A 23,774-nucleotide genomic window follows, 5' to 3' on the forward strand; every position below is an offset into this window, starting at 1 on the left:
CACCTGTTTCCGTGTGGGGTCTCCCCCGATGGCATCTTCTGTCTTTAGGGACAGGACAAGTTCAGGGCGGGGAAATCCTTTTGTGCCACAGGCACCGGAAACCAGGGTTAGCCACATCAGCTGGGTGCCAAATGGCTCCCAAACCGAGGTTGCAGTCGGCAAAACGGATACAGTCGGACCTCGGTTGTCGAACTTACATCTGTTCCGGGAGTCGAAACGGTTTGAAAACTGAGGCAGGGCTTCTGATCGGCTGCAGGAGCTTCCTGCGCTCAGTCAGAAGCCGCGTCGGATGTTCAGCTTCCGAAAAGCGTTCACAAACCGGAGCGCTCGCTTCCTGGTTTGCGGCGTCCGGCATCCAAACGTCCGACTCGCAAGGCGTCTGGGATCCAAGGTACGACTGTATCTGGTTGCCATTTTGGGGCAAGTCTTCCTTTGCAAAGGATGGGCTGGCTGTGGTTGATTCCCAGTTTAATATCTGGCTAGTAAGGAACCTTGAGCCGGGTTAAGAGGTTTGAGAACTTGGAAGAAGGAAAGTCACTTAATTCAGGGATTGTCCACCAAGCCGAAGAGCTAAAGGCAGCTGCGAGCAGAGCCAGAGAGAGGTGTGGCCTGGGGTGTGTTGCAGGGGCCGGGTAGAGATGTCCAGAGGGCCACATGGAGCCTGACATTCCCTGTTCTTGGGCAAATGTAGTTCCTCAGCCCACGATGAGGCAGGAGGCCTCCAAAGGCCCAATACCCCCGACCCCCATTCCCCCCTATCACTGAACGCTCTCTCTCTCTCTTCCTCCCCATCTTTCTGCTTCGCCAGGACCCCTCGCGCCTGCCTGGTAAGTGTCTGCTCAGATCCATGCGTACAAAAGGCGCCTTTGTGTCTTTTTGAGGAATCAACTTGCCTGGTTTGGGAGATCCGTTTTTATTTCTGACGGAACTGCTTTCTCCTCCTCCTCGAGTTTGTTTGGGGCGGTTCTGTCGCTCGTCAAACCGGTTTTCACAGGGTGGGAGAATTGTAGAGTCAGAAGGGCCTCAGTTCAGTCGTGTCTATTGATTTTAATGGGTCTTCTCTGAGTAGGACCCTGTATCATCTCATCCTTTGGGTGCTCGCTAATTCTGGCCGTCTGTCAACTCTTGGGGGTCCCTGTCGCTCCTTCCCCTGCCTGCCTGCCATTACTTTTGGGGCGCTGTGCCTCCACCCTTCCCTCTTCACCCCTGCCCGCCTGCAGGTCGCCTTCTGCTGGCCTCTGGCCTTTCCTTTGCACCTCTCCCCCAGCTGATGAACACAGACCAAACCTTTTCCTCCTTCCTTCCCCAGATCTGGAGGAGACGAGCCTGAGAAAACGCACGTGAGTGTCTCGCGGGGCTTTTGCTCTGGGGCGGTGTGACTCAGAAGACGTCCTTTGTTCTATTTGGGGAGGCCGGGTTTTGGTGGGGGGCAGGAAGGGGAGGGTGGGGCTGTCCTAGCTTGCTCTGCCAGGAACACAAAGTGTGTGCCAGCCGGGGGGGGGGGGTAGGCAGTTGCACAATGTGGGCCTTGGGCTGGAAGAAGGGTCTTCTATCCTTTGAACTGGGAGGTAGGAGAAGTTCCAAAAAAAGCTCAACAGCTTAGGTGCATCCAACGACAATGGGTAGATCAAATCACTGCCAGTTTTTTAATCCTGTGAGTAGATAGCAGTCTACTGAGTAGAGTTGGATGTCCCTGTACTATATAATAAAAAGGTAAGGGTGCCATCACGCTGCTGTTCACTTGGTCACAGGCAGGTGGCGCTGTGCAGTACAGCTTGAAGGAGAGAGCTGGTGGGCGGGTGGACCAGGCAAGCAATTGGGGGGGGGAGGAGCCAGAGCAGGCTGCAGCAGGCACCTCCCCCGACCCACTGGCTCCTTGAGGCCTGCCAGCCCCGGGCCCCCTGCATCTGGGATTGTTGGGGGGAGGAGTAGGTGTGCCTGGTGAGCGACGTGACCAGTGGCACAGCCCCAGCACAAATGTGAGGAGGGCTCTCTCTCTCTCTCTGTTGATACACCCCAGGGGCCCCCTCCCGGACGAGAAGCAGTCGGCCGCAGAGCTGGACGCCGTCCTGCAGCACCACCACAGCATCCAGGAGAAGCTGGCCGAGGAGATGCTCCACCTGGCGCGCAACCTCAAGAACAACACTCTGGTGGCGCAGAACGTGATCAAGCAAGACAACCAGGTGAGGCCGCTACTCAAGAGCCGGGGGGGGGGGGGGGGGAGGGGAGCATGGCTTGTGGATCCCCCTGCCTGCCCCCCAGTTGCACAGGTTGTAACTCAGTGTTTCCACGCAGACTCTGTCCCACTCGCTCAAGCTGGCCGACCACAACTTTGAGAAGCTGAAGGACGAGTCGGACCGCCTGGAGCAGCACGCCCAGAAGTCCGTCAACTGGCTCCTCTGGCTGATGCTCATCGTCGTCTGCTTCATCTTCATCAGCATGATCCTCTTCATCCGCATCTTCCCCAAGCTCAGGTGATTCCCCAGGCCCAGGGCGGCAACCTGGCCACTCCTCGGGTCACCTCACGCCGCTGCCCACAAAGTCCGAGGCCCCCCGGCGCTTCTCTGACGGAGTCTCTGAAGACACTCGCTGGAAGGGGGCTCCTGGCGCTTCTCTGATGGAGTCTCTGAAGACACTCGCTGGAAGGGAGCTCCTGGCGCTTCTCTGATGGAGTCTCTGAAGACACTCGCTGGAAGGGGGCTCCTGGCGCTTCTCTGACGGAGTCTCTGAAGACACTCGCTGGAAGGGGGCTCCTGGCGCTTCTCTGACGGAGTCTCTGAAGACACTCGCTGGAAGGGGGCTCCTGGCGCTTCTCTGATGGAGTCTCTGAAGACACTCGCTGGAAGGGAGCTCCTGGCGCTTCTCTGACAGAGTCTCTGAAGACACTCGCTGGAAGGGAGCTGCCTTGGGAGAAAAGGTCCTGCCTGCTTATACGGTTGGCAGTGGCGAGGCTCCTTCAGCTCATAAGCTGGGCCTGAGCAGGGAGTGCAGTCGGGGGTTCAGGCTGTGGCTGTTTGGGACCTGGGGCTGGACTGGGGATGGGTTGCTCCGGAGAGCCTGCTTTCCCCAGGCAGAGGCGGAGTTGCCAGACCAGGCCCGGTCTCTGTTGCATGCAGGGGGCAGGGGGGAATCCGACAGGAACATCTTACCTTCCTTCTTCCTCCTGACTGCTACCTTTCCACCTGCAGGGAGCCTGTTTGGATGAGGGTGACCATTCTGTGATCGTGTAAAGCCCCCTGCATCCCCCCCCCAAAAAGTGCACCTTTACTGCTTAGCTGCCGTTTGGGGACGGCCTGGAAGGAGGGATATGAGGCCGTTGGGGTTTCATTTACCTCTAATGCAGTTCTGCCACCTGTAGAGTAAAACCAGGACTCTGGAGCTGGGAGATTCTCGGCCGACAAGTTGGGGCAGGTTGGGGGGGGGGGGTGAGAAAATCACCTATCTTGTTCTTCTCCTCCCAAAGCCCCAGGTCCCAAACATTCAGGTGTAAGAACTCCGCCAGCTCCTGCTCTTCTTTCTCCCTCCCAGCTCAAAAGGAAAATACAACTTGGGGGGGGGGGTGTCAGCCAGTTCTTACGTCTGGGGTTAGACTGCATGTGCTGCAGCGACAGCAGGGGGAATGAGGGCTGCCGGAGGCACCTCCCCATTTCGAGAGCAAAGGCGCCCCCACCTCGCAGCGGCGGTGAATCACCTGCAGAGAGAGGCGCCGCTCCCCAGGGGGGCCTCGCCCTGCCGCTTGCCAAGCGCACAGTCAGCTTGGGAGGTGGGCCAGGAGAGGCGCAGTCCCCCGAGGGGGAGAGGCAGTGCCTTGGCCGCCCGAACGTCGGGGCTCTGCGTCGCCCCCACTTCCCTGCGCCGGAGCGATGAGCCTCTGCTTGCCCCCCCACCGCACGGAAAATGTACTTCGCCCTGCCAGCGAGGGAGCCGAGTGATGCATCGCCAGCCAGCCTGCCTGCCGCCACTCGCACATTAAAAACAAAATCTGACTCGCTGCCACGGTGTGATTCTTTTGTGCGTGCGGCCGGGGCGGTTTGGGGGGCATCGGTAAGGCACCCGCAGCCCCCTTTGACGTGGGGCTCAGTGCTCAGCGGTGGAGAGTTCAACTGCGGAACTCCCCTCTGTGGGAGGCAGCTTAGCCGGAGACACCTTGGCGCCTTCTGCCTGCCAAGCAGGTGTCCTGCCGGCGGAGGGACAGCTTGAGATGCCTCTGCCGCAAGGGGAGCCTCCTGCTCCGGATGAGGGACACTTCTGGGAAGCCCTTCATTCTCTTCACACCTAAGGTGGCAGGATCCTCATCCTGCCGGCGCTTCCCCCACCTGGAAGGAAGCGGGAAGGGAGGGTGCGATGATGCAGAAGCCGTCTTGGCGTTCCCAGGCTCGCAGGAACCAGCGAGGGGTCAGCTTCCCAAGCTCTTGGTGCCAACGGCTGGTGACGGAGGAGGATATCCTCTGGCCGGGGGAACTTTCCAGGCCCTGGGTTCTGGCAGGCTGGGGCAGGGGTGGGGGACGCAGAAGGGGCCCTCCAACTGCCCTCTTTGGGTAAGCGGGCTCCCCTTTTGGAGTTGGGTGCCACTAGACTGGGCCTGCAGAACGGCGGGGCTTTCTAGATCTTCAGAAAACAGCCCCAGCGTTTGTTCTCCGTCCGTGCTAGAGATGGGCCTCTGTAAGTGAGATGGGGGGCAAGGAGGGGCCGTTAAGAGCACAGGAGGTTCCTGCCAGGCCAGGGTTCAGATCTCCACTCGGGGCACAAAGCTTGCTGGGTGACCCTCGACCCTCTCAGGCCTCCAACGCAGGGGTGTCGCAAGGATAGCCTGGGGGAGGGAACAGCCACACACGCACTCGTCTCGAGCTCCTTATGAGGCGAGATAAAGGGGATACAAAGGGAAAAATAAATTAATTGGGATGGGGTGGGGTTTTTAAAAATAATAATCCTAAAGCTGGTTTATGAGAAAGCCAAAGCAGTGACTATCAATTTGGGGGGGGGGGGGATGATTTAAAACTTCAAACAAGATAATAATGGACGAAATGCTGATTGAAATGGGTTGTCGGCTTTCGAAACACCCGGCAAGGCCTTGCGAGGGAAGCCCCCCAGAGAGCACCTAGCAGCAAGCCAGCCTTGAAGCAACCAATTTTGGTGATGCTGAAGCAAACGTTAACGGGTTGACACAAGGAAGGAGCAGTCTAGAAAGGGAAGTCTCGGAAGATTCAGTTGCCCCCCACCTACACACACACACACACACCATTAACAAAGAGGAAGAAAGTGAGTGAGTGTCGTAATTTACTGCTCTCTGCCGCCCAGGCTGCCCGTCAGAAACCCACCTTGCCCATGAGAATTCCTGGCGACGGGAAGAATGTAATTTCTTTTGGCAACCAGATTCCAGTTACTGTTTTGTGTGTGTGTGTGTGTGTGTGTGTGTGTGTGTGTGTGTGTGGTGGTATCTAGGTGACAGCTGAAAGGGGGGAAATTCACCAGCAGCAACTGCTCTTTTGTGTGAGTGAGGATGCCAAGGGGATCCTGGGCAGGGAGGGTCTCAGGGTCCTAGGGAGGGGAGCGGCCTGATGCCGGAAACGTCCACAGGGAAAGGTCTGCAGAACACCTGTATTGCATGCAAGAGACCCCAAGGCCAGTCTCCAAGGAAGGCTGGGAGTCCAAAACCATGGAGAGACACTAATAATAATTATTTATACCATGCCCACTCTAGGCGGCTTCCAACAGAATATTAAAACGGCAATAAAGCATCAAACATTAAGAACTTCCCTAAACAGGGCTGCCTTCAGATGTCTTCTAAAAGTCAGGTAGTTGTTGATTTCCTTGGCATCTTGTGGGAGGGTGTTCCACAAGGCGGGCGCCACCACTGAGAAGGCCCTCTGCCTGCTTCCCTGTAACCTCACTTCTCGCAGGGAGGTAACCACCAGAAGGCCCTTGGGAGAGGGACCCCGGTGTCCGGGATGGAGACGCTCCTTCAGGGATACTGGGCCAAGGCCATTTCGGGCTTTCAAAGTCAGCACCAACCCTTTGAATTGTGCCCGGAAACGTCCTGGGAGCCAATGTAGGTCTTTCAAGACCAGTGTTATATGGTCTCCACTCCCAGTCCCCAGTCTGGCTGCTGCATTCTGGATTAGTTGCAGTTTCCGGGTCACCTTCCAAGGCAGCCCCACGGAGAGCGCATGGCAGTAGTCCAAGCGGGAGATAACCAGAGCATGCACCACTCTGGCCAGACAGTCTGCGGGCAGGGAGGGTCTCATCCTGCGCACCAGATGGAGCTGCCCTGGACACAGAACTGACCTGCGTCTCCATGGACAGCCGTGAGTCCAAAATGACTCCCAGGCTGCGCACCTGGTCCTTCGGGGGCACACTTGCCCCATTCAGGCTGCTCTGTTCCCAGAGGTGCTCAGGCCACTTTCTGGCATGTGACCCCCCCTCCCACCCCCTCCAATTGCGGGCTGGGTTCTCCTCCTGCCTCAGATGGCTGGCACCCAGTCGGTCAAGCCAGCTCCAACTGGTTGAACTACGAACCGAGGGTGGTTAAAGGGCAATTGGTGCCCTTTGATTTCCCCTTGCAGAGAACATAAGAGAAGATTCTGAGGTCCCATCCTGTTCTTGCAGGGGCCCCCCTTGAAGCCAGCAAGGAGGAGCTCAGGACAACAACAACAACAACAACAACAACTCTTCCCCACCTGCAGTTTGCAGGAACTGGGATTATTGGTTACGATTTATTAAACTTGTATACTGCCAGTCTCAGGGTGGTTCACAACATAAAACCAGAATAAAAACAAAAACAAGAATGACCCCCCCCCCCAAACACATTCTTAAAGGGCATCGGATGTCAATCAGCCCAAGGCCTGCTTGAAGGGGGATGGGAAGATGGAGCAAGCTTGTTCTCAGATGACCTGAACCAATGGATTCAAAGGGCGAGAAACGGGATTCCGACCTCCGAAAGTTATTCCTAATGTTAGGAGCCGTTCGGCTGTGGGCTGCCTCCTCCCTTGTTTTTATTTTTAATAGAGGTGGTATGGCCAGGGATTCTTTAGCTGAGATTCCTGCATTGGAGTAGATGACCCTTGAGTTTCCCATCTGACTACAATTCTGCGATTCTATGCTAGTCTTATCTAGCAATATTAGTGTATTTTTGGTCTTTGTAGAAGCCGCCCAGAGTAGCTGGGGAAAACCAGCCAGATGGGAGGGGTACAAATAATAAATTATTATTATTATTATTATTATTATTATTATTATTATTATTATTGCAATGGCAGCAGCTTTTGATTCTGATTGGAGGCCCAAGGCTGCCATATATTATTATTATTATTATTCAGTTCATTTCTATATAGCTTTATATCTTAAAGAAAAAAAACTCGAAGCTGTTGACAGCACATGTAATAATAATTATTATTTATACCCCATTACAATCCAGAATAAAAAATATAGCAACTATAACGTATGCAATCGAAGCAAAATTAATGAACAGGAAATGGAAATATTACCACAAAGGTTTCAAAACAAAACACTACAAAGGTCAACTACGGAAGATGACATTGAGCACGGCAAAGTCTACCCCCAAAAAACTGAACATTTGGAAGAAAACAATACAGGGCGCCATATATAAAATATGGGGGTTCCTGAACGATAGGCCGGGTAGGGATTATTTTAGCGCAGGTCGCAAACCGCAAAACGAAAGACAGGAAAACCAAACTCTGCATGACTAATAAGACTGTTAACCCATTAAGCCGGAGGCTTCCCTGAATGTGGTTTAGCGGTGGAGAAATGGTTTTGAAGACCCAGGTGACAAAAAAAGGTTATTTTACGTCTGCCACTACTGCGGCCCGAGTTTCGTTAGCCGCCAAATGGAAAAGGAGCGAGGTCCCAACCAAAGAAGAATGGCAGCTTAAGCTGACGGAATATGTGCAGCTTGCAGACTTAACATATAGAACCAGAAGAGCATACGTTTAGAGAAAACTGGATTTTATTGAATATATGGGAAATAACTGCACAGCTGAAAATGCTGGCAGCATTAAGATAAATTCAACAGCGTAAATATGCTTTGATGGATGCAATAACGGAATACCGAATGGTACAGTTTTTGTAAAATATGCAGGGATTTATGATATGTAAAATGGAAAGAGAAGAAGTCGTTGACAGCTGAAGGATGTAAAAAGGAGCATTTTAAACAGAAACAGAAAATTTAATAAAAATTATGTAGAAAAAAAGAAAATGGTTTCAAAGAGGAACGAGCGAGGGCCCTTGAGTTTAGCAGGGAGTGTCTTGAGGGGTTAATAACGCGATAAGGCGAAATTAATAAATAACCCGGTTCTGGATCCAGGGCGCAGGGTGGCAGGCAGGGAGGTTCTGAGTCATGCCCGGCTGATGGGATGCAGTCCAGTGTTTTGGGTGGTCATGTGGCAGGTTGGGCAAGAGGTTGGGTTTATGGTTAATAGCTTGCATTCTTTTCATATAATTAACCTGTTCCCAGGCAGCTTGGCAAGGAGGGCAGAGTCAGGATTTGCCCAACCGGGCACCTTCCAGATGTTCTGGACTACAATTCCCAGCCGCCATCTGTGCCGGGCAGGTGGGAGTTGTAGTTTTTGTTTTTAAATTAGATATTTTGTGGTTTTATATCTTGATTTTATTCTGTGAACCGCCCTGAGACCCCCGGGTATAGGGTGGCACAGTGGTACCTCGGGTTACATACGTTTCAGGTTGCTTACGCTTCAGGTTACAGACTCCGCTAACCCAGAAATAGTGCTTCAGGTTAAGAACTTTGCTTCAGGATGAGAACAGAAATCGTGCTCCGGTGGCGTGGCAGCAACGGGAGGCCCCATTAGCTAAAGTGGTGCTTCAGGTTAAGAACAGTTTCAGGTTGAGTACGGACCTCCGGAACGAATTAAGTACTTAACCCGAGGTACCACTGTATATAAATTTAACAAATACAGTGGTCCTTTGGTTCTCAAATGTCTTGGTACTCAAACGACTTGGAACCCAAACACTGCAGACCTGGAAGTAAGTGTTCCGGTTTGCGAACTTTTTTTGGAAGCAGAACGTGCTGTTTTGAGTTTTACACTTCCGATTTGAGTGCCACACTTCTGTTTTGAGAGTTACGCTGAGGTCTGTTTGTTTTTGCTATTTATTTTGCGTTTTTGTTTTGCTTTTGTGACTGTGTGGAACCCATTCAGCTACTGACTGATTTACTGTGTGACTGCAATACATTGTTTATCGCTTCCATTTTATGGCTCACTGGTCTCGTTAGATAGTAAAAATCCACGTTCAGTTGCTGCTTTGGGGGTTGTTTTCCAAAGTCTGGAATGGATTAATCCGTTTTGCATTCCTTCCTATGGGAAAGCGCGCCTTGGTTTTGGAACGCTTTGGTTCTGGAAAGGACTTCCGGAACGGATTAAGTTTGAGAACCAAGGGACCACTGTAGTAGTAGTAGTAGTAATAATAATAATAATAATGGCATACGTTCTGCGGGTGCTGAGAATAAACACAAGTCAGGCAGCTGAGGTTTTTGTTGTTTTTCTCTCCCTCGGTTGCCAGGAAATCAGTTTGCAAAGGATTTGCAAGTCTTGCAAAGGGCCAAAACAGCCTGAGGTCCCTGCGTTTAAACCTGGCTCCCTTGGGGAAGGAAACTGGAGGAAGCTTCGTGTTTTGGAAGCTCTGAGGCAGACAAAACAGAAGGCTCCGCGCGGCGCAGAGTTAAAACCCGTGGAATTTGCCCTCTGCAGAGGCGAGCAGGGCTGGCATCCTGGATGGCTTTCAAAGAGGATTAGACAAAATTCACAGAAGAGGAGGCGATCAATAGTTATGCTCTGACTGTCAGTGCGCCTCTGAGTAATAAGACACAGAATCACAGTGTTTCAGTCTTGGAAGGGAACCCGCAGGGTCATCTAGTCCAACCCGCTGCAAAGCAGGGGTCTCAACTAAAGCATGGCCACCCAACCTCTGCTTCCAAAGCTCCCAGGAAGGAGAATCCATCACTGTCCATCCCACGGTCAAACAGCTCTTACTGTCAGAAAGTTAAAACAAAAAAAATTCCTTCCAGTAGCACCTTAAAGACCAACTAAGTCAGTTCTTGGTATGAGCTTTCGTGTGCATGCACGAAATATGTATCTGAAGAAGTGTGCATGCACACGTGTGTATCTGAAGAAGTGTGCATGCACACGAAAGCTCATACCAAGAACTGACTTAGTTGGTCTTTAAGGTGCTACTGGAAGGCATTTTTTTTGTTTTGACTATGGCAGACCAACACGGCTACCTATCTGTAACTGTCAGAAAGTTGTTCCTGAGGTTTAGTCGGAATCTCCTCTCTTGTAACTTGAAGCCACGGGTTCGAGTCCTGCCCTCCGGAGCGGCAGAAAACAAGCTTGCTCCTTCTTCCATGTGAGATATCAGAATATGTTTGATGGAAACTAATAAAAATTTAAGTTGGAGATATCGGAAGATGGCTCTCCCATCTCCTCTCAGTCTCCTTTTTTCTGGGCTAAACATCCCCAGCTCCTTCGACCGTTCCTCATCAGGTTTCCAGACCTGGATCATCTCGGTCTCCCTCCGCTGCCCACCTTCCAGCTTCTCAACATCCGTCTTAAATTGTGGTGCCCAGAACCCTCTCCCCTCCGACACTTTTCCCCCGTCTTGGCTCATCCTACCTCGCAGGGGGAGGGAAGGCAATTAATTAGCAAGATGAGGGCATATGCAACACGTGGTAACGAATACACGTCGAATCATTAATTGCCCCCTGTTAATCATGCCCGGTTGGTAGAGTGGGAGACTCTTACTCTCCAGGACACGAGTTCGAGCCCCATGTTGGGCAAAAGATTCCTGCATTGCAGGGGGCTGGACTAGATTACTCTTAGGGTCCCTTTCCAACTCCGAATTCATAGATGCACTTGTGTAATTAATCCAGTAATATGTTTCCGCGCCCCCTGCTATTTTCTCACCGCAATCGAATTCTTACTCAGATCAGGCTCCGCTATTCTCATGAATAAAAGCTTAATCCCTGGCGGTTTTGAAAAGTTAAGAAATTAACCCTGCATTAATATTGTTACTAATATGTTGTCATATTCCCATGAATAACGTCAAACATGCGCGACCCCTTATTCCCTACAGATAACCATTCAACCCCATAAAGAGAGGTGTCATTAATCTGTTCTTCTTTGTAATTAATCTGTTCTTCTTTGTAATTAACAAGCAAATTAACCTGCTGGTATCCTCCTTTATTACTACACGGGTCAACCTCTGCTTGCTGTTCTTGCGAGCTGGTTAATTAACTCCTTGCTTCCTATTATTAGCAGTAATTAATACATTTAAATCCTCTTTGCAGTCCTCATCAAGCAATCAGATGTCCTCTTCTCAATTTCTCTGGTCAACAATAAGAGAATCCGCTTATAGGAAGGTGGCCGATCAACAGGGTGCTTAATTAATAAATCAATTAATAAATGATTGGGCTCCCCCTTTCCCCCAGCTGGAATAGTTAATCCTATGTCTACTCAGAAGTAAGCAGGGCTAGGATTGCAGCCTTGACACATAAATAAATATACTTTCCCCCACTCGCTCATTAGCGATCAGTTCCTAATGACTCAAGCAGTGCCCCTTTGGCCCCCGATTAATTAGCCCATCTGTTTCAATTTCTTACATGGTTACATTTTCTTAATATTTATTAAGCCTGTCACAGGACCGGAGGTGGCGAGCGCATGTTCGTTAATACGACCACTACTGCCAGCCATTAATTATTATTAAGGGAAACTATAGTAATGGTCATTAAGGGAGCCAATAATAATAATCAATAAAATAAGGAAAACCAGCTAGCTTCTAAGGGAACCAATCGTAATTTAAGGAAATCCACGATTCCTAGCAAGAGGAAACCAATTAGGACGGGTGATATTCAGCTAAGTCGGGTCGGTGCTTATTATGGGATGAGTGCTCTTCACGCCTGAAATTTCGCATCGAAATGCCAGCCAGAATTCCTCCACCCAACATTTAATCCAGATTTACCTTTTCCGTGGAAAAGCCAATATATTAAACCTTCTGGCGAAAACCCTGTCTGAAGTATTAAGCCCTTGTGAAAGCAGCCCTACTCAGTGTAAACCCATTGATTTGCAGGGAGCCTGCTCTGAGCATGAAATGCCTTTGCTGTTGCCCTGGAAATCAAAGAACCGCAGAGCTGGGACCCCTGAGGGTCATCCAGTCCAACCCCCTGCAATGCAGGAATCTTGGCTCAATGAAATTAATCAATAGTGGGTAATATCCTGATAAGCGCAGAACTAACAACAATCATCATCATCATCATCCTGTTATAGATAAATAATGGGGTGGGGTGTTGCTGCCTGACTCCCCAGGCGGCCTGGGTCCCCAAAGCACATCGTTTTCTATAACAACATTAACGGTAAGAATGTGAATAATAATAGAAGCCTCCCAGGACGTTGGCGATAAGAATAAAAGCAATAATAATGAAAGCCACCCAAGACCTTTGGGAAAAATAACACCCAGCCCCAGGTTGTGCTCCTGTAGTTCTTCTCCTTTCAACAATAGTAATAATAGTAATAGTAATAGCCGCCCAGCACAAAGATGATGATAACCCTAATTCCCATAAGAAGGGAAGCCACCCAGGAGGCAGCCCTAATAACGAAGAAAAGCACCAGAGACTTTTTGGGGGGGAAAGGGCGAACTATGAGCTGAACAAATAAGAATAATGGGAATGATTTCAATAATGGTAGAAGCCACCAAGGAAGGTGGTGATAACAACAACAGCAATAATAATAATAATAATAATAATAATGACAGTTACAGATAGGTAGCCGTGTTGGTCTGCCATAGTCAAAACAAAAAAAAAATTCCTTCCAGTAGCACCTTAAGGACCAACTAAGTCAGTTCTTGGTATGAGCTTTCGTGTGCATGCACACTTCTTCAGATACACTGAAACAGAAGTCACCAGACCCTTCTATATAGTGAGAAGGTGGGGAGGGGTATTACTCAGTCTTGCATATTCAGTGGGATACGTGGATTGTAGAGGGTTCTTAATTCTAAGACCCTTGGGTATAATGTCCAGGTTCTTGCATTTAGTAAGAAAGAAGATATCAGTCTGTACCTGTGCAAGTTTCTTGGTGAGGTTGATGGACTTCCATTTCATGCGGCTCAATGTGGTGCCTTCCATAGTTCCAGTTACAGATAGGTAGCCGTGTTGGTCTGCCATAGTCAAAACAAAAAAAATCCCTTCCAGTAGCACCTTAAAGACCAACTAAGTCAGTTCTTGGTAGGAGCTTTCGTGTGCATGCGCACTTCTTCAGATAGTGGGTAATAGTGGGTAATAGTGAAGAAGTGTGCATGCACACGAAAGCTCCTACCAAGAACTGACTTAGTTGGTCTTTAAGGTGCTACTGGAAGGGATTTTTTTTGTTTTGTTTTAATAATAATGATGATGATGATGATGATGAAAGGTACCAAAAACCTTTGGAGGAGGAGGAGTAATAACCATCCGGGATGTTAGTAATGATAATAGCAGTAATAATAATGAAAGCCACTGAAAACCTTTGGAGAAAATAGCTGCCACCCCCACCCCCCAGGTGGTTCCGGTTCTGTAGCTGTTCTTCTCCTTCCAACAATGGTAATAGTAGTCGTGGTAATTCTTCTTCTTCTTATTATTATTATTGCCACCTGCGATGTTAATCATAATAGCCAGCTGGGCTGTTAGTAATAATAATAGCAGCAGTAATAATAATAATAGCCAGCTGGGCTGTTAGTAATAATAATAGCAGTAATAATAATAATAATAGCCAGCTGGGGTGTTAGTAATAATAATAATAATAATAATGGTCACCTGGGCTGTTAGTAATAATAACAGCAACAGTAATAATATTAATAGCCACCTGGGCTGTTAGTAATAATAATAGCAGTAATAATAGCCACCTGGGCTGTTAGTAATAGTAACAGCAGTAATAATAATAATAATGGCCACCTGGGCTGTTAGTAATAATAATAATAATAATAATAATAATAATAATAATAATAATAATAATAGCCAGCTTGGGGGGGGGATGGTCGGCCTATGAGCTGACTAAATAATAACAATAATAATAATAGTAGTAGTAGTAATAATAATAAGAGCAATAATAATACTAGCCCCCCCCCCAGGAGGACGTCAGTGATAACAACAACCGCAATAACACTAATACCGAAAGACCTTTTTATGTGTGTGGGGGGGGGGGGGGGAGGCCGGCCTATGAGCTGACTTAATAATAATAATAGTAATAATAGTAATAGTAAGAATCATGCTCTTGATGGTGGGGCTGCGGGGCGTCCCTTTTCCCTCTCCCTGCCCGGCCTCCCTCTCCTCCTCCTGCTCCTGCTCCGGGGCGGAGGCGGAGGCTTGTTTACCGGCGGCGGCCTGGGCCTGGGCGTCGAGCTCGGGGTCTGGTGGTGGGCCTGGCCCAGGAGGCGGAGGCGGAGGCGGGAGGCGGGCCTGCGACGCCGCGGCCTCTTTTCCCCCTCGGGAGGAGCAGCCTGGCCTCCGCCGCCGCCGCCGCCCGGGAGGGAGGGAGAGAGAGAAAGAAAGAAAGAAAGAAAGAGGGGAGGCCTCCTCCTCCTCCTCCTCCTCCTCCTCGTCGCCGTCTTCGCCGTCCTGCTGGGTGCCGGGTCCCCCGCCATCATGGGGCGGGGGGCTCCGGGGCTGCTCGCCCTCCTGGCCCTCGCCCTCCTGGCCGGGGGGGCCCAAGCCCAGAGTGAGTGGGGGGGGGGGGAGAAGAGGGGCGGAGGGAGCAGGACAGGGGGGTGCAGAAAGGCGAGTGGGGGGATATGGGGTGGGGGGAACGGTAATCGTAGGACTCCTGAGGGGGGGGGAGATGGGGGGTGGACAGGAGGGGTGACAGACGGGAGGGAGAAAATCGAGGGGCCCCTGAGGTGGGGGGTGCAGAAAGCTAGAGGGGGGCATGGGGTGGGGGGTGAACGGAGGCGGTGGGTGCAGAAAGGCGAGGGAGGGATATGGGGTGGGGGTGTAACAATAATCAAAGGACTCAGGTGGGGGAGATGGGGGGAATAGGGGGTGGACAGGAGGGGGTGACGGACGGGGGAATATGGGGGGCGAAGGGGTTTGGGGAGTAGGACAGGAGGGTGCAGAAAGGCGAGGGAGGGGGGATATAGGGTGGGGGGTAACTGTAATCGTAGGCAGTGGCGTAGCGTGGGGGTGTAGGGGGGGCCGGCCGCACCGGGTGCAACATCTGGGGGTTAGGGTTAGGGGGTGCAAATCCACAGGTTAGGAGGCGCAAATCCACGGGTTAGGGGGCACAAATTACATGCCTTGCCCCGGGTGCTGACAACCCACGCTACGCCACTGATCGTAGGACTCCTCAGGTAGGGGGATATGGGGGGAATAGGGGGTGGACAGGAAGGGGCAACGGATGGGAGGGAGAAAGCCGAGGGGCTCCTGAGGTGGGGGGTGCAGAAGGGGAGAGAGGGGGGATATGGGGAGGGAATAGGGGGTGGACAGACAGGAGGGAGAGAATAATCCAAGGGCTCCCGCTTAGTAGAATCCTGGAATTTGCAGAGTTTTAACGGAGGCCAAATGTCCCTTGGCCCGACCCCCTGCAAGCTTTTGCCCAACGTGGGGCTCGGACCCACAGCCCTACCAGCTCAACTAGACTTAAAATTGCCCTTGAAAGGGGGTAACTGTTCAAGACTGGCGTGTTGTTGTCGGTGGTGCCCATCTATGTGGCTGCGATGCGCTTGGCGGTAGTGGAAGACTTAAGACAGTCAAGAGTTGCAATGGAAAGGGGTGCTTTTGAGGGAGGCCTCAGGTGCCAGGTTTAGGGTGCCAGGTTTACATAGGGGAGGGCAGTTGCAATATTTGGGGCAGTGCCAGCAATACGGTTGTAGCCAACGTAAATTGGAATGGCCAGAGGAGACTCGATGGCAATGCATTTATTAATGGAAGCGCGGCCAGTTTAGAAGACGGGGGTCGCCTTGGTGGGCCGCCAACCAAGATCTTGGGGGTCTGCAACTGGGGAGCGGTTGTGGAAATTGCATTCATCGTGACATTCGGGGAAGAAGGCTTCTGGTGTGGAACAGGAGGAGAAGGAGAGGATAGAGAAGGGCACTAGGCTGAGCTTTTCCAGAAACTCCTCTTTTTATTTATTCTGTTGTAACTTTGTACTAATGCAATGTTTTTATACGCAACTATGTGTCCTTGCAATGCTCTGTTTAAGTTCTGCGCTGCTGTGGCCGCTGCTCCTCTGAGACCTTGTGGTGCAGAAATCAATTAACTAACAAATAAGAGTAGTAGATTGAAATCGCAACCCAAGGCGGGAAAGTCCTCTGGGGTGATTTTTCGGTATCGCAAATAGTAGTAGCAGAAGATTTAAATCCTAATGACAGGGTGTGTCTAGAGAAGAGACCGCTGGGGTGGTTGCTCCATTTACTACTGGTATTATTACCGGGAGTAGCCTCAATTATAATAGTAGAAGGCACGTGAAGAGGAGAGACCTCTGGGCTGATGCTTTTCTCTTCCCCCATAACAGGAGTGGCCATGATTCGTGTTTTTGACTTGTCGAGAGTTTGTTTTATTGATATAAACAGTATTACGGTGACATGCTAGCAGTAACAGTGGTGGGCGTTATTCTAGTATCTGCAGAATTAGAATTGGTAGTAGCAGCCTCGAAGTGTGGTCTACTCAGAATCCACTGGTTCAGTGGGGTTTGCTTCTGGGTCAGTGTGTGTGGGCTTGCATCACCCGTAACTAGCTAGTAACTGGTAGAATTAGAATTAATCATAACAGTTCCAGGTGATTGGAAAGGAGCCGTCTGGGATTATGCCCTCTCTTCTGGTGGTAGTTATGACTTTTGTACTTGCCTGGAGGGCGTTGAGTAATAAGCTTTAACGAAACTGATAAGAGTAGAAATAATAATAGAAGAATGGAGAGCACATCTCTAGAATTATTCTCTCCTGAATTTGGACACGAGACTCGTTATGTGCCTAGAGATTTTTATATGCTTCACAAAGCAAGTTTCCTTTAGTTAGTTATCAAAAGCATCTGTACGCCACTTAGCATCCAAAAGGATTGAAGGAGTTGTACGAGACGATGGGAAGGCATTCAGCCGAAATAAAATAACATAAAACATAGTTTAGGCTTCATAAGCTGCTAGTAGGGCAGGGCGATATCTGTGATATGTCAGCAGCTAAACATCTCAGCAGACCGATAGATCACGATGTCTGGAATAAGGATGGAGGCGAGGGGAGCTTGAAAAGTCGTTGACACGCTCTGAAAGTGTAAGATCGTTGCCTGATGCCCCTGAACGTCAGAGGGAAGATCGTTCCTGCGCGTGTCGCTCTTTAAGACGTCACGCGGGACGCGGAGACAAATGCATAAACGCGAAAACATCACAAGGAAAAGCTGTATTACGCTAAAACCGTAACAAGACGGAAGAGGCGGCAAGCACGAAAGCAGCCATGAGATAATAAACAGATCGCGCTTATCTTCCCGGAGGCCTCCTTCTCCATGCATCCTGACCATCGATAACAGTAATTAAGTACCACACTGGATTCCGTGGCCTGGTTGGCATGCCAGGACCGTGTTCCAGATGGCATCTCCGGGCAGGGCTGAAAAAGCTCCCCCCCCCAACCCCTGGGCAGCTCCTGTCCATCAGCGCAGGAGACATTGCTGAGATAGATGGACCCCCTTGGCCTGGTTGGCAGGAGGGAGGCGATTCTGCTCCCAAGGCAGCTTCCTGCTGAAACTGGCGCTTCGTTCGGACCCATGGGGACTTGAACCTTGGCTTGTTTGTAAGGAAGGGACCGTCTCTCGGGGCAGAGCAGCTGGGAGAAGGAAATGGAGGAGAGGGGCTGGCCCAGTGCTCCTTGCTTCGCTAAGAGTTGGCATAAGAGTTTGGGGGGGTCCTGCAGGGCGCATCCCCCTTCTGCCACGCCGAGGCCCCATGTCGGAGCTAATTGCTCTTACATTGGTTCAGCACCTGGCAACGATTATTATAATTTCAGGAAAAAATAACTGGCAGAAATCCTGGAGAGAGCTGCTGCCAGCCAGTGCGGGCAGTATTGAGCTAGATGGAGTCAGTGGCCCTGGCTCTGCGCAAGGCAGTTTCCTCTGTAGCTCCCAGATTTTGGGGGAAGGCGCTCCCTGTTAAGCCGGAAGATACACGCGTCAGCGAGGGTTTCATTGTCTAGGAGAGAAAATATATATGAAACAGTCTGTGGGGAGCAGCGCTGGTGTCGGTCTGTGCTGACCTGCAGGTTGGGCAGGCTGTTATTTGGGGCTGTGTTTGAGCTGTGTGGGGCCAGTCTGTTCTCCCTCTGTGCCTCGTGGCTCCTGGGCAGTTGCATCACTTCTTGCGATGTGTTTGGGGATGTATTTTGGTCGCGATGTCGGGTTCCTAGAACCAGGCCTGAAAGAGCGTTGCCGGCAGTGTGGGGCTTTTATTTGGAGCAGTGGCTTAATAACAACAGGAAGAAAGACACCTGTTGACGAGATGAATCACCTGGAAGCTGGCTTATCAGAACTCTCCCATTTCCAGGCCAAAGTTCCTTGCTTTGCGTAGGGACGGTCTCTCGCGTATTAGCAGGGATCGTTCTGTTTGGCGGGGGCTGCTGATTTGCCGTCTCTCTCTCTCTGCGCTTGATGCAAGCAGCTGCCATTATCCCCAATCAAAACACGAAGCAGCCGTTGTGTTTGCTCTCCGCCATCGGGGCCGCTTCCGCGAAACACGCTCTTTTATATTCCGTTCCTCGTCGGCCTTCCTCCCCGCCAGGCAATCTCTCTCTGCATCTCGTTTCCAGAGAAGCAGGAGGAGGAAGAAAGGGGTTCTCCGGAGGTGACCAAGTCCGAAAATCTCTCTTAATCTAGTATTGTGCATGTGTCAGGCTCCCAGCTGAAACGGCCTGTTTGTTCAGCCCGTAAAACTCTGGGGCATGTGCCCTCTCTGCCCCCTTCCCTCCCCCAATTCCCCGGGACTGGCGTTTCCAATTTTGCACATTCGACTTCTCAGACCGGACTGGTTCTGCCCATGCAAAATCCAGAGATGGGCATCATTTTCAGGAAAAGACGTGGCTTGCCTTGCATCTCCTGGGAGGGCGGAATTATTATTTTTGGGGAGGGGGAGATGCGAATTTAATACAGCCCTCTACCATTTGGAATGGGTGAAAGAAAGAAAGACCATTGGAACCTTATTTTGGTCTGGTTTCATAGTTTTGTAGTAACCCCTCCCTGGAACCTCATGGCGACAGATGGGATAAAAAAATAATAATTTTGTAAGTAAATAAACACAGTTTGGAAGCAGTTAGGCATTGCAGTGCCAAACAAGCACCCCATAATAACTGGAGGTGGCCGTTATACTCTGCACAGTTTTTGTTCTTCCCTTTCTCTCTCTTTTCCCCAGTTGTACATTCTTTGGTTTTTCCCCCCGTGTTAGAAAAAAACGAGGCGGTCGATCTGAGAAATGCATTTGGCAACCTCGGACGTGACCTAAGCCATTTTCTGAAATGCGTTCCTTGAAAGCGTTGGAAAACAAAACTCTTATTCTTCTGGACGGGACTAAGGATTATTTTAGTTGTTTTAGTTGTTGGGTTTTTTCCTTACCCCGGATACGGGTTGTTGTTTTTATGTGTAGGGAAGCTGCATGCTTTTGAGATCCCAAAAGTTGGTTTCTTAAGTGCAAGTGGGAGGCTTTGCAGAGAGAGGAAAAAGAAGTTTGGGTTTTCCCTGGCTTTTACTACATAGCCAGAATGCAAGGAGCTCAGACTTGTGAAAGCTGCCTTGTGTAACGTTCATCCATCCAGCTTGATATAGGCTACACTGACTGGCAGCAGCTGCTTTTCAGTGGGGAACATTCCCCCGCCCGGCGCTGAGCAACACCACAACAGGTTTTGAACATGAGAGACGAGGGGAGACGGTTCCTTGAGTTTCCCCCGTTCGTTGCGAGTGCGCACGCAGTGAGGTTACTCGCGAGCAAGTGACTTCTGACCCAGCTGCCGGCCGTGTTTACGTGCATCCGAGTTAAAGTTTGACATCGCGCGTTGCAATGCTTAACCGGGGGATAACTAGGAACACGGCTGTTTTCTCCACGCTTAAGCAGAGGCGGTGTGGGTCGCGCCACCTTCCAGGCCTCCCCACAAGTGTTTCTCAAACGGGTCCCGAACCGCTGCTGTCCCTCCCCTCAAAAACCGCCCGCTGTACCAGTCCCCCAAACGGCTTCTCTGGACTGTGGCATTTGGAACACAGAGGGGTATAATTGTGACCCTCCTGTCTATATATCCGTCCTTTGGCTATATATAAAAGCGGGCGTCGAAGCGGCCACATTTGTGCAAGCGTTATTCCATGCAAAACACGGAGCGGCGTTCTGGGGCTTGGGGGTGCGCCAATAGACCTTTTTTGAGGCTGCTCTTCTGCCAGACTTCCCTCCTGTAGAAGTGCGCAGCAGGCTGCCAGCCCGTGCAGAATGGCAGGGTGTGTGTCCTTGTTTTGAAAGGGCTGCCCTGAAACATTGAGCCAAATTGGAAATAATAGAAAGCGACCATGAACAGGGGTAGGCTGGCCCTCTTGCAGGTTCTGTTCTCGGTGGCGTCGCTGCTGCCGCGTCAGTGTGGGCAATATGGAGCTTGTTAGAATATTGGTAGCTTCTTCCGTCCTTATTTCAATCAGACGATGAGGACTGGCATCTTGCTTTGCATTTAAGGGAAGGAGCAGGGCTTTGTATGCCTAGCAGGTCCCGGGTTCATTCCCTCTGCCGGGATTCCCCCCTGCCTGAACCCGCAGGGAACCCTTGCTGCCAGTCAGTGCTGCCAACACTGGCTTCAGTGGACCTCGGTAGTCTGGCTGCCCAAGGCCCCTTTCCTGGGCTCCTGAAATGGCAGCGATGCAAAGAAAGACTTGTTACGCAACCTTAGGTCCTTGCCAAAGCCGTGTGCTTGCCCTGCAAGGCAGGCTTCGGCAACCTGGTGCCCTCCAGGCGCTCTGGAGTGCAGCCCCCCCCCGACTCTTGGGTTTTTTAGTCCAAAACCTCTGGAGGAGAGGGCACCAAGCTGGCAATGGCCACCCAAAGCCCCCCAACACGACTGCTGTGCAAGAGGCGCCGACTCCCCTTTCGGGACTCCCAGTTCAAACCAACCCAGGGTGTAAAGAGCCACACGCCCTTCGCTGCCTCATTAACAATACTATAAACGTGGAGGCTTTAAACGGAGACCTGGGTACAATTCAATAAAACTTTCCCACTGAGTTTGGTTTGTTTGGTTTCTGTTTTTTAAGGCCCTTCAGAGAACTCTTGTGGAGAGAGAGAGAGAGAGAGAGAGAGAGAAAGAAAGAAAGAAAGAAAGAAAAGCATTAGTCGGATCTGTCCTGTCTGCAGCATACTTGGAGAAATCGCAGCAGCGTTGCATTTCTCAACTGTTAAGAAATATTTTCTTTTATATTTGAGACAGCCTTCTTCCCCCAAATGTTTAATGCAGCTTTCACCAACCTGCTTTGGACTACTACTACTACGACCATCAACCCCTGTTGGGTAACCAGGTTGAGAAAAGCTGATTTAACAGGGGGAAGGAACCAAAGGGTGTGGGTGCCCCCCTCTCCTCCCCATCCTACCCCCCAGCATCATTCCTGGCGAACTGTAACTAGGCAAGCAGAGGAGAGTCTTTCTGCCAAAGAGATTGCGTCGGTTTCTTTCATTTAGAGGGCTAGCCAGCCCCTGATGCTGCTGAACCTCTTGGCGTTCGCAGTATCGAGTCTCCTCAGTCTCCTCTTCCGTTATTGCCAGCCCCATCCTTAGTCGCTTGGCATCCGCCCGCGTCGGGAGGCAAGGCAAGAGGGGTGAAGTCAGACCACTGGAGAGTCGCAGCGCCTGCTGTGGCTGTTTCATGCCACTTTAAGGCAGCTGCGGCTTCCCTGGGAGAATGCAGGGAACTGTAGTTTGTTGCGGGCGCCGGTAGTTCTTAGAAGGCCCGTGTTCCCGTTGTCCCAGAGTTAAAGTTCCCTGTGTGGGGAAGAGGGGCTGGCTCTTTAAAGGCACACGAAAGAACATAAGAAGATCTTTCTGGGTCAGGCTGACGCTCTTCTGGCCGGCCCATCATCCCGTTCTCACAGAGATGCGTGTGCGAAACCTGCAGGTTGAGCACCAGCGCCCTCTCTCCCTTCCTGCCCTTTCCAGCAAGTCCTGTTTGGAAGCATTTGGCTCCCGGTGGAGTCCAGGGTCAGGTTTAAGGTCCTGGTTTTGACCTTTCAAGCCCTTCACGGCCTAGGACCCTCATACCTGCGGGACTGCCTCTCCCGGCCTGCCCCACGGAGGGTCTCAAGGTCCATAAATAGCAACACCCTAGAGGTCCCGGGCCCTAAGGAAGTCAGATTAGCCTCAACCAGAGCCAGGGCCTTCTCAACACTGGCTCCGGCCTGGTGGAACGCTCTGCCTCATGAGACCAGGGCCCTGCAGGATCTGAAATCTTTCCGCAGGGCCTGTAAGACAGAGTTGTTCCGCCTGGCCTTTGGCTCAGAATCAGTTTGATTCCCTCCCCCTCTTTCTTTTTCCTTTCTCCTCCTATGAAGAGATTGCTCCCTAATAGTTTTAATGTTGTATCTTAATCTTTTAAATTGTATTTTAATCAACTTGTTTTTATTATTGGTTGTTAGCCCCCCTGAGCCCGGTCTTGGCTGGGGAGGGCAGGGTATAAATAAAAATTTATTATTATTATTATTATTATTATTATTATTATTATTATTATTATTATTTCCTGCTACCGCTCTCTGAATTTGCCCAACCCTCTTTCAAAGAGCTTGCCGACCGTCACATTCCTCCTGCGGCGGCGAGTTCCAGAGTTGAACGGCTGAGAATTGTGAGAGGGTCTCTTGACAACTCACATGGCACAGGCTACAGGGTTTTTTGGCGCTGGCGGTGGGTGGGGGGGGGGGAAGCCGTGACGAATCAAAATGGCACGGTGCTGCTTCAGATGCGAAGTGCAGAGGCCGCCCCTTGTGAGTCATTCAAGGTTTGTTATCCAGATTGTTTACTACAAACACGCTCTTGCTGCCTTCCAGAACTGCCCTCGCTCTTTCGGGGCCTCAAGGGTGCGCTACCTTCGGAGCTTATGTAAGATGCTCTCTCGCCCCCCCACCCCAAACGGCTTGCTGGCAACCAACATCTTTTTTGTTTTTGCATTGTGTGCTTCTGGGACTTGTGCTTTGCTTTAGAATTTAGGTTTGGGGTGTGTGTGCCGAGAAGGTTCCGATTCTGCTCAGGCTGGGGGTGAGGGAGCCTGTCCACCTCACTCAGCGCTGGAAGCGGCTCCTTAGGGTTTGTTTCCCAGCCGCGCTGGAAGGTGTTGCGCATGGAAAGGTGTTGTTGTTGTTGAGTCGTTTAGTGGTGTCCGCCTCTTCGTGACTCCCTGGACCAGAGCAGGCCAGGCCCTCCTGTCTCCCACTGCCTCCAGCAGTTTGGTCAAACTCATGCTGGTCGCTTCGAGAACACTGTCCCACCATCTTGTCCTCCGTAGTCCCCTTCTCCTTGCGCCCTCCATCTTTCCCAGCATCAGGGTCTTTTCCAGGGAGTCTTCTCTTCTCATGAGGGGGCCAAAGTCTTGGAGCCTCAGCTTCACGATCTGTTCTTCCATGCAAAGGTAGCACCAAGCTATGCCACCCATTCCAGGATATAAATGGCTCCCTAGCACACACCTGCCTTACCCAGTATGTGCAGTGAAACTCGTGATTCCTGCTTCTTGGGGGGGTTGGACTAGGACTCCCTTCCAACTCTGCAGTTCAGCAAATGAACAGGGTTGTGTGGCTCAACCAAGGTGCGTCCGTCCAGCAG

At 51.0% G+C, this 23,774-nt stretch overlaps 2 protein-coding genes across 4 annotated transcripts in view; both read left to right on the forward strand.

The window, feature by feature from the left end:
• USE1 (unconventional SNARE in the ER 1) overlaps positions 1 to 3,989 on the forward strand; it is a gene marked incomplete at its 5' end in the record, with an annotated part of 8,640 nt that extends 4,651 nt beyond the window's left edge. The window contains 4 exon segments of the mRNA XM_083720117.1: positions 809 to 827; positions 1,064 to 1,340; positions 2,021 to 2,183; positions 2,296 to 3,989. Of these exon segments, the coding sequence (XP_083576243.1) occupies positions 809 to 827; positions 1,064 to 1,340; positions 2,021 to 2,183; positions 2,296 to 2,478 (642 nt within the window). The 3' untranslated portion in view covers positions 2,479 to 3,989.
• A 10,353-nt stretch (positions 3,990 to 14,342) lies between these two features.
• Positions 14,343 to 23,774, forward strand: part of INSR (insulin receptor) — a 55,096-nt gene continuing 45,664 nt past the window's right edge. The window contains exons 1-2 of one of the 3 annotated variants that reach the window (XR_014559693.1): positions 14,343 to 14,400; positions 14,552 to 14,705. Coding sequence is in view for 2 of the 3 variants with exons in the window: in XM_083720194.1 (XP_083576320.1) it covers positions 22,898 to 23,057 (160 nt within the window). In the remaining variant the exon portion in view is untranslated. Of the gene's footprint in view, positions 14,401 to 14,551; positions 14,706 to 22,881; positions 23,058 to 23,774 lie in introns of those variants that run through there. The other 2 variants (XM_083720195.1, XM_083720194.1) reach the window with 2 other exon arrangements.

The sequence above is a fragment of the Podarcis gaigeae genome (assembly GCF_964106915.1).
Source record: "Podarcis gaigeae genome assembly, chromosome: 18".
NCBI lineage: Eukaryota > Metazoa > Chordata > Lepidosauria > Squamata > Lacertidae > Podarcis > Podarcis gaigeae.